Raw genomic sequence first — 10190 nt, forward strand, 5'->3', positions numbered from 1 at the left:
GTTAGTAGTTATCTGCAATTGCTGCTTGGAGAGCTGACTTGCAATCATACCTAAAGGCAACATCCTGCCTGCACAAGGCTGTGGCCAGATGCAACCTGAACTTCAGTCTCAAACCTGGTGGTGACTTTCTGGAAGGACTTCAGCGAGTGCCTGATCAGCCATACAGTCAGAAATGTGTATAGGCATCTTTGAAGCCTCTGCCATGTCAGTGTTTAACTTCAGTGCCTCCGTTGCAAGTACATCACATACCTAGATGTATTTTTTTGTCCTGACTTACAGGCCCTTCAATCCCTTTCTGGACAGAAAGGCTCTAGTGAAGGACAGACAGTATCTGCCTGTGCTCACCAACACCAGATGCCACCCAGGGCAAGACCACTATCACCTTCTCTGTGGGGAGTGGCTGTACTGAGCCCCTTTGGATAGGATGGAATCTGCCTTGGCTTGGCTGTGCCATCCACCAAGAAGGAGTGAATGGAGTGTGCAGCCAGGTCTCTCCTGACCCGGGATCCAGGAGCTGCCCGGAAGCCCCTTTTCAAGCAACAAGGTTTTCACCTTCTCAGGGCTCTGCTCCAGCTGCCAAGTATTTTTGAACACTTTGTCTTTTGTGCTGTCCCACTCTGGTGCTTTCCAGGGGCTCCTGGAGAAGCTGTCTTCCATCAGTATCTTGTGGGAATGGAAAGCAGCACTCCACCTCCCATTAATTCGCCGCAAATGTTACAGTCCCGTGTCTGCTTCACCCTCCCCTCTGTGCCTCTTCCCTGTCACACCATGGCTCTGGCAGCCCTAATTGTGGCTGCATTTGAATAATAAATCACACAGGGGAAGACAGGCAGCCCTTCTTCCAAGGAACAGGGACGGGTGGGGTTTTTTTCTTCTTTTCAAACTAAAAATATTCCTTGTATCATCCAAAAAATCAGTATCAAACACATAAAGCTCATGGAGGAAAAATACATCACTCTCTCAGTGAAAAGAGAGAGATTGCACACAAGGAGGAGGAGGAAAGCCTAACCTTGCTGTGGCACAGGGTCTGTATTTTCACAGGTGAACAGGGTGTTGGACACTTTTAGGGGAAGTGAGGATCCTTTTCGAGGATGCTTTGGAGGACCAGTGTTGTTAATTCCTCAGAAATCAAGCCTGAAATGGCAGCTGACGGCAGAAGCACCATGAAAAAACCAACATCTCTAAAGATGGATTTGCACCTGAAGAGGCTGTGTTTTCCACTATCCAGGGAGCAGACAATGCCAGAAGAACTCATCAGAGATGCCTTTCTTGCTGGTGGTTGGCCGAAGAGGAAGGCAAAACCCATAATTTTAAAACTTTCGGGTATTTTCTATTTTCACTGATCCTCCCATAAACAAACGTCCTCAGACCTCTCTTATCCCTCCACTCATCTAATACCCATAAGGATGAGTAGTCCTTCAAGTGCAGATTGCCCTGCTCTTTCATGATGTCATGGAGAGAAGAGGGAAAGCACTACGAGCCCAAGCTCACATCTGACTTAATTCCCTTTCCTGGCACCAGTGGCCACTGCCTTGTCCTCTCATTGTGTCTCTCTGGGAATACTCAGGCACCATCTTCTTTAAAGCCTTCTTTAGGTGGTGAAAGATGTGATTAGACTCAGTCTGGAGCTTGGAGTTGGAAAGATGTGCCTGTGGTCTCTCTCTAATCAATGATCCCCTGAGACATCTCTTTACCTTCTGTTTTTCTTCAAAAGAAAATGAAAAGGCTAGTTTTAATTGATGGCATCTGTTCTAGTCAGGGCTTTTGTAGGACATTTAGCTACAAAACTCATCTCAGAATTGGGAAGGCAGCATGGACAGCAAGTACCACCAACCTACAGTTCCTGGCTGATGCCAGGTGTTCACCAAAGAAACAGATCTGGTGGCATTTTAAGGTGTGACCACATCTCTTATTCTCATCTGGCTCACTTAGAAATGATACTGAAGTGCTTCACAATACTTTTCTTCCCTAGAAATGTGTTTCTTGGGAGTGGACTTCTGACTGCACAGAGGCACTGGAAGACCAGGTGAAATTCTATCCCACTCTGTCCCCTGACTGCTGCCCATTCATAATTGGTGTCCAGGAGAACCCAAAAAGCAAACCCAGTGTTTACTTTAGAGAGAGGGTTGCCATGCCAACACCATGGATATCATCCTGAAACAGGACCAATGTGACAAACATCGTGCTGGCATGTCAACGCTCAGCAAGGTGGCAGCTTCCAGCGAGCCGCCTTCCACACGACACGCGTTTCCTACGTGCTACGCGACTGCTGCCCACGCTGCCCTGCCTCCTTTTGGATCCATTTCAAGCGTCTTTTTTCATTCTTCAGGAATTTTAACTAAAACTGGTATATTGGGCCACCCTGGGGAAGTTTGGGATTTTAGAGCTCTTGTGAGTGATTGACAGTCTTCTGCTGAAAGAAAGGTTACTGGTATAGCCTCTGGTGCAGCACTGGCCATGCGGTTCAGTCGCTTGCCTAGAGCATCCAGCTGTTTCTACTACTACTACTACTACATTTTCTGGCCATGATGTGTTAATAGCCATGACTCCAGCTGCTTTTGTCTCTCTTCTGATCACTATCTTTATTAGCAGCATGAGTACAGCAAAGCAGACACCAGTTCTGGGGGAATTTTTTTGCTATGTGAAGATCGCTGTATGTTATAGACTTGATGATCACGACGTCAGCTCTGCAGGAGCACGGGGCCAGGCTGTGCTGCTGCTGCAAAGCAAAGTCTCCCAGGTCCATCCATGGGTCTCAGCTGACTTGGCTGGGATCCCTCCTGGTGATGAGGGAGTTTGATTCTCCCTAAGAGGCAGAGCAAAGACATGGAAGTAAACCGTTCCAAGCTCTTTCAGTTGGCACAAAGGGATATCATAAACTGCCTTTGTGCTCTGCTGTTAATTTACTGCTATCATTTATGAGGAAAGATCTTTTATTTTCAGGGGCTCAAGGGATTTCCAAAGGAGGGAAATACATTAGTGGAATGTAGAAACTGCTGCTTTGGTTAGAGAGACTCCAGAAGTGGTGCTGTGGGGCATGTGGGTCATGCCCTGTGACCACGCAGGCAGAGCTTACTCTGGGCTTTCCCTTGTTCTTTGCTGTCTCCCTCTTTCTCCCACACCCTCGTTTTTCAGCAAAGATTTCAAATACATTGGCCATCTTGGCCAGCAACCACAAGTGTTTCTTGAATGAGCCAACCATCTCCCTGGCAACAAGGCAGGCTGTGACAATAACAAGTGCTTTCCTCTCTGTTTCATGTTTCCCCCCTCTCAAGAAATACCCTGTCCTTTATTTGTTCCCTACTGCTCAGAAATATGAATGATGGCAACTGAAATGCACCTTGTGCAAGGACCAAGAGGGAGGTGTGTGAGAATGATGGCTTCAGCCTCAATGGAAAAGTGACAGACCTTTACGAAGGGCAGGCTGAAATATTTGTCCTGGACTGTTACTTGGGTATTTGTAATACAGTACAGTAAATACGATTTTATGTGAGCTGTGACTATTGCGAGTAGACATTGTCTGCAGCTGGATATCCGGACGAATGCTGACACCAGGTACAAATGGTGCGTCTAGTGCCACCTCTTTATTCCATTTTCCCTTTTCTTCCACTCCATCCTGCTCTTCTACAAAGCAGTCCTAAGTTCCCATCACTCACAACAGCAGATCAGCAAGGACTGGCTGCATCCTCAGTGAAGCAGCACAAGCCCAGGAATCCTGTGTCCATCCCCCAGATCACCCAGGTAGCTAACAGAGGCTTCCTACCAGCCCAGCAGTGCCTGATTAACCTCACCTGCCCACCCCGAAGTTATTAGCAGCCTTTTTGCATTTCTGAGAGAGCTTGGGTTAGGGACACACAGTAGGAGCCAGCTGGTCTGAACAGATACCTGACTCAAATGAAGTAGCACAGTATCTTGAGCTGACGAGTACAAAAAACCAGTTACACAGGAGCAGATCTTACAAAAGAGAGATCCTCCCCCACACTGCTCCCTTCCAGTGCCTGGAAGGCAGCAGGTGACAGCGACTGTGACTTTGCTCCTGCCACTGCCAAGCAAGAATGAGAGGAAGACGGCAGCCCCTAAAATCCCCTTTTGGCATGTGCAGAGGGGAAGGGGCTGGAGGCACCAGGTTACTACAGGCACCTCTCTGTTCAGAAGCAGATTTAATGTGGACCTCTTTGCCAGTCACCCCGGGTGGGCTGTTCAATTACACTACAGAAGGGTTTTTTAAAGGACACTAGCCAGTATTTTTAAATGTCCCGGCACATCTTTGTTTGGCTCACAGTTCAGGAGTTGCATACTGTACATAGCAGAAGGTCACCACAGACACATATTGCTACAAAGTCCAAAAGAAAAAAAGTCCCTATCAAAATATTTTAACACTTTAGCAGCTTTTTAGTTTTCCCTTTCATAGCTGAAGCAGAGACACGTCCAGACTCACACTGGGAAAAAGTTCAGTGTGAAGGTCACTGCCTGCCACCTCTGGACCCCAAGTACTAAACCTGTGACCTGTTGCCTCAAACACTTGGATCTGAGCCATGCAACTGATATTTGGATTCTCTGTTGAGTACTTTCTGAACAATTTCAGCCTGTTTCTGTCCGGTTTATGAAAATATGAGCATGCTCCACAGCTGCTTTCATACCAGCCTGCACAGGGCAGGATGCCCATTGCAGCCTGGGACAAATCCAACCCAAAGACATGCCCCAGGCCTCCCAGCCTGGCTGCAGCTCTGGCATTTCATCTAAATGGGATTGCAAGTCTGTATTTCCAAGCAGCTTCTGGGGTCAGCATTGACCTACAGAGGAAGAGACTTTATGCTTCTTCTGGCTACGGTTTCTGAAGCCAGACTTCAGAAACAGATCTTCAAATAGAGATATGAAAATCCATCCTTAACCTGCCCTTCCTGCTTGATCCTTTTCAAACACTTGGACTGACTTTTAGATTCCTGGTTTCCAACCTCCATTTCCCATTTGCTCTGCCTGAGTACACTGAAATGGAATCAGTGAGGAGCTTGTTTTATTAATACATTTGCACTTTAGAGGACCATTTAATCCACAGGCTACATGTTACAGCCTGACTCTTTCCTGCCCGTTAATCTGATTATCAAGGTAAGGACTGAGTAGTGCCCTACAGACCAGCTGGGGAGTCCTGAGTAGGCAGGCTGGACTAAGCCTCTGCCTCTCTTCCTGCGTGTAACCCCTTGGCTTGTCAGGGATCCCGACCCAGGGCAGGGGTGGCCCTGGAGATGAGCAACACCCACGGATGCCACTTCTCCTGCAGCTGGCTCCTGTCTCCTCACTGATGGCTCCTTTTCCGCCCGCCCTCCTGTAACACATGAGGGATTTGACTTTGCACTTGCACAGCTTTTCTGGAGTTTCAGCCTGACCTTCCATGCTGTGTGCAGTGATAACGTGCCGGGAGCTGGCAGGATGTGCTCCTGCCTCCCGTGCTGAAGGACACAAACCAAGGACCTCGGTGCTGCCCACAGGCCATGAACCTTTCGTGAGCCGGGCACAGCTGTAAGAAAACCCGCTGCCCTGGATGAGGAGCACACATAAAAGTGAAATCCAGACTGTTTTGTTCTCAACCTGGGGACAAGTCCTTATCAGCAGAGAGGGTCAGCAAGACCTGGAGCATATGGTTTTTGTGATTTATTTTGTCTTTTTAGGTCCTATTTCCTACATTGATCTCACTTTGACCGCCAAAAGCAACAGGGTTTAGTCTTCCCCCAGTTTTTCAGTTCTGTTAGACTAAATACTGGAAGTACAATTATGGGCAGGAGAAAAATGAGAACAGTGAGAGGATTTGTTTTTTTTCACTCAATAACAACATGCATTTATTAAGTAGAGGAAGGTTTTTTCGCTTGGTCAGGGTGCCATTTGGAAGGGATATGGGTGCAGATCCATCTTCCAGAAAATGGGATGGGCAAAGCAGTAACAGCCAAGTGGTCTCTGGGGAAAACCTGTCCCAGGCCCAAGTTCTCTTCTTCCTTGCTGCTGAATCAGGCTGGAGCAGCCACAGCCCTGGCTCCCCTTCCTGAACTCGCTTCTCTTGGGGGCTTAAGTGATGAGTAGGGGAAAATCCCCCACTAAAAGATTTGCATTGGAAACCCTTGGCTGAGGAATGACTTTTAAAATAGAAAAGCTTTGCCTGAAAAGGGATGAACTACGCAGCATAATAGTCAACAAATCGCCTGTTTAATGGCCTCTCTTTATAGCAGCTGCATATTAATAACAAAAGCAGGGCAGCAGAAGCCATGTGCTTCTTTGTAAGATTAAAATAAATACTATTTCATACTAATACCAGCAACTTTCTGTGCCTAAGAGAAAGGAGCAAGTGGAAGATCACAGCCTGAGAGAGTTGGTTTCCTTCGCCTTTGTCTGCTGCTGGATGAAGAAATATTTCTGCCATCTATGAAGGGAACAGATACCCTGAATCACCCTCCCAGACAGTGGTTTGGTTTATAGTGGTTTGTGGCAGGCTTGTCTGACACAGTCACCATGACACCATCGTAAGACAGGAGTAATTCCTCCAGAACTACTTATCTTAGGGGAAACCAGGCTGGGGAGAACTTAATCTAACTTGCTTTTTACTTTGCAAAGCATAACACAAGATCCCTATTGCCATAAAGCATAAATTGAAACAACAGTGGTTCACACTAGACATAAGGAGAAATCTTTTCATCATGAGGAATGTAAGAGCAGTGGAGCAGGTTGCCCAAAGAGGGTGTGCAGACTCCATCCTTGAATGATTTCAGACCCAACAGGATAGAGCCCTGAGCAACCTGGTTTGACCTCAGACTTTACCTGAGCAGGGGTTGGGCTCGACACTTCCTGAGCTCCTCTCCAGCCTGAGTTACCGTACAATCCTAGGAACATTTGGCATCTTTTCCATGGGAATATGAACGGACACAACATTCTGTTCAGCCCAGTACTCCACCTCTCATTCCTGGCAGTCCTGATAACAGCTCTCCTCCTCCACACCCTGTACTGTGCCAGGCCTGGCACTAAAGCAGTGATGAATTTTCCCTCCTCAAATTAGGGATTTAAGCATTAAAAAAAAAAAAAAAGGATTTTACATTTTAAAGCTGTCTGCCACAGACTATTTATCAGACATGGAGAATGATTTGTTTCTGTTTTCCCAGGCATAGGTTTTTAGCTGAACGAGATACATTGCCTTGCTGAGAGCTGAGTCACCAAGTAATCAACAGATTAATGTATTCAATTTGAAAGCCATCAGCATTAGTTCTCGGCAAGCTCACAAGAACTCCATTATGGTATCATCTCCATGTTTGGGATGGAAATGTCTCCAGGATTTAGAGTTCCTATGGGAAAATCCCTAGATGCAAAGAAATTAAAGTACCTCTTTGCAATTGGGAGAAATAAGGTACCTCTTCATACAGAAACACCACAGCAGGATTTTGGCATCCATTCTAGTGAATGCTTTTATTATCAACACTCAGATAAGGAGTTTGGAGTATGTTGTACATCTGTCATTTGATAGCTATCTAAAAATAGTCATGACCAACTCACTGGCATATACGACTTTGCCTTTACCAGGTCTTTAATCTGAAATTATTTTATTTCCAGTAAAATCAAGTAGTTTTACTTTCTCTGGGATTGCTGCATGCAAAAAGGGTGGTTTTGACTTCACTCTAGGGTTCTGAGTTCCTCTGTGTGGGTTTGGTCTGAGCCAGAAATGCAATAAGGCAAGGCAGAGGCTGGCAGGGGCACCTCACAGAGGAGCCACTGTTTAAAAATAGGGAGCTGGTGAAAGTAATCACAGAGTAGCAACTGTAAAAGGACAGGCCTAGGTGTGTGGCACAAGAAGGCTGCCAGGCATCACATAGCTGTTCTGATAAGACAGATGCCAACGCTGCTGCCTAAGAGCCTGTCCATACCAACCTCACTGAAATAATACATCCCTTTGCAACCGAAGTCACTGTTTGGGTACGCTTAAATGGGGGATGTGTGAGTAGAAGCCAGTCGAGCCCCAATCACATTAATCCTAAAAGTTTTCCTACATTAGCAAGCTGGTGGAAGGGCTTTGAACGGCAGCAAGACTTCTCCCTGATTCATCCGTCCATGCAGCCTGTGTGTCCAACACGTGCACAGGAGACAGGACACATGTTCTCACTGTTTCCTCAAATCTACCAGTACCTCTGTCTAGGCTGTCCCTAGACAACAGATTATTTTTCTGCCCTGGCCTGACTACTGCCAGGGCATGAGAGATTGTAGCTGTTGTGACACAGTGGTCCCCAGGGCTACACTTCCCAATGTAAGTGTACAAATGGCACATTGCATGGAATTGCATCTGTTCCACAGACTGCATGTGCAACAGGCATACAACAGTGATGTAAATTTCCTCCTCTCCCTCCTTATCCCTCCAAGGTACTGAGATTGTGCAAATGCCTCCTGTTCATGCTCTGGAGTCTCTGGGTGCTCAGCTGTCTCTATGCAAGCAGTGGTGATTGTGACTTACCCGTCGTTCCTTATCACCGTACTCAATGCCCAAGGTATCCATGGCACGGACAATGGCTGCCAGTGACTGTATAGTGTTGCTGTACACCACTGGCTTGTACTGCTTCACGTCTTCTCCAGAGAAGCCATCCTCATGGATGATCCTGAAGAAAATGCAAAGGACAAAATCTCTTGAGAATGTAATTTCAGTGGGAGAGACATTTAAAAGACAGCTGTGCTCTTCTGAAGAGCACATCTGCTGGCTTGATTCACTCAATTTAGTCAGCATTTCTTTTTAAACCTTTCTGGTTGTTCACCAGTAGTGTGTCTGAGCCCAGTGCTGGAATTAGCATCCCTTTTGCTCTCTATCAAGAAGGTTTTGTGCACAGTTGGTGCATGTGGTACCTCCTTCCCAAATGAACTGCAAACACTGGAGCCTGGAGCACCTTGTGTTTGCCCGCTCAGCAGCCACAGCAGGGAGGTTTCCAGGTCCTACATTACCTTCCCAGTCAAGGTCTATGGAAATATGTTCAGTGCGGACAAACGACCATCAGATCAGATCTTAACGACTGAAACAAGTGAGAGAAACCCTCTAGTTCTTGTCTAGTCCTTTTAGTAGTAGTAACTCCTGGGGTACCTTACAAAAGGAACCAGATTCGAAATACCCCTGTACACACGGGGACTCGGGCATGGAGAGGGGAAGTGTCTTAGTTATGAAGCACTTTAAGTACTTACCCTCCACACTTCCTCCCCCCTCCTTCTCTCTCCTTTAGAATAAGTGCTGAGATTTTTTTTTGCCTTAAGGCATGTTATGTTATCCCTTCCCAAAGCAAGATGGGAATGTGACCCACAGTCCTACTAGCTCTGCACACTGGATGCTCTGTGCATTGGTCTCTATTAAACTCTGCAAAGGAACTATTTGATGGTGCAAGTTATTGCAGTCCCTTGCTCAGGTCAGAAGACTGACCCCTGTAATTTATTCATCTCTAAGTAACTCCAGAACTAAGCCTGGATGTGTCTACAAAACAGCTAGGATTTGCAAAGCTAATTGTGTTTGACAATAATTCTTCCCAGTGAAGACATAAGTTATGATCCTATCTTAAATGTCGGAAGAGAGGATGATCTACTTAGCTAAAGTGAAATCCTTGTTTGCTCATCCTCAGATGTCACTGGACAACAGAGGGTCCTTCAGTAACAGATGTGGTCTCTGATAAAACCTAGCACCCTTTCTGTAACAGGATTTTTGATTCCTTTTTTTTCTAAATCAGATACACACCAACAAAGGTCCTGACAAGTGCTCGCATCCCCTGGGAGAGAGGGAGGACTAGCTCACACCACGAGCTTGCAATAGATACAGTGCTGGGATGGAAAACAGGGCTGGATGCTAGCCCAGTGTTATTAACAGATGACTACATGAAGAACAAGGCTGGTAGAAACATGCTGACCAAGACAGAGATCTCCTTCCCTGATGTGAAGCTCACAGAAAGGTTTGCTAACACAAGTGACTGACTCTCTGCTGTCCCCACCACAACCTTTGCTTACTCAACACTGAACACTGAGCTCCTGGGAGGAGCTGCTCAATCAAGCCCTACATCCTGGAAAAACATGACTACAAGCAAAGACAGCCTCAGACAGACGATAATTCAAATCATTTGGTGATGAAAGTTTTAAGCTACTGATCTGAGAAACTGGGCAGAGCCCCCTGCTTGGGTACCCTCCAGCAAAGGCAAATG

At 46.5% G+C, this 10190-nt stretch overlaps 1 protein-coding gene across 1 annotated transcript in view; it reads right to left on the reverse strand.

The window, feature by feature from the left end:
- Positions 1–8738, reverse strand: part of GNAO1 (G protein subunit alpha o1) — an 87519-nt gene extending 78781 nt beyond the window's left edge. The window contains exon 1 of the mRNA XM_017740875.1: positions 8480–8738. Within this exon, the coding sequence (XP_017596364.1) occupies positions 8480–8713 (234 nt within the window). The 5' untranslated portion in view covers positions 8714–8738. The remainder of the gene's footprint in view (positions 1–8479) is intronic.
- Positions 8739–10190: the final 1452 nt, after the last annotated feature.

This window comes from Corvus brachyrhynchos, unplaced genomic scaffold (genome assembly GCF_000691975.1).
Source record: "Corvus brachyrhynchos isolate BGI_N302 unplaced genomic scaffold, ASM69197v1 scaffold26, whole genome shotgun sequence".
Lineage (NCBI taxonomy): Eukaryota > Metazoa > Chordata > Aves > Passeriformes > Corvidae > Corvus > Corvus brachyrhynchos.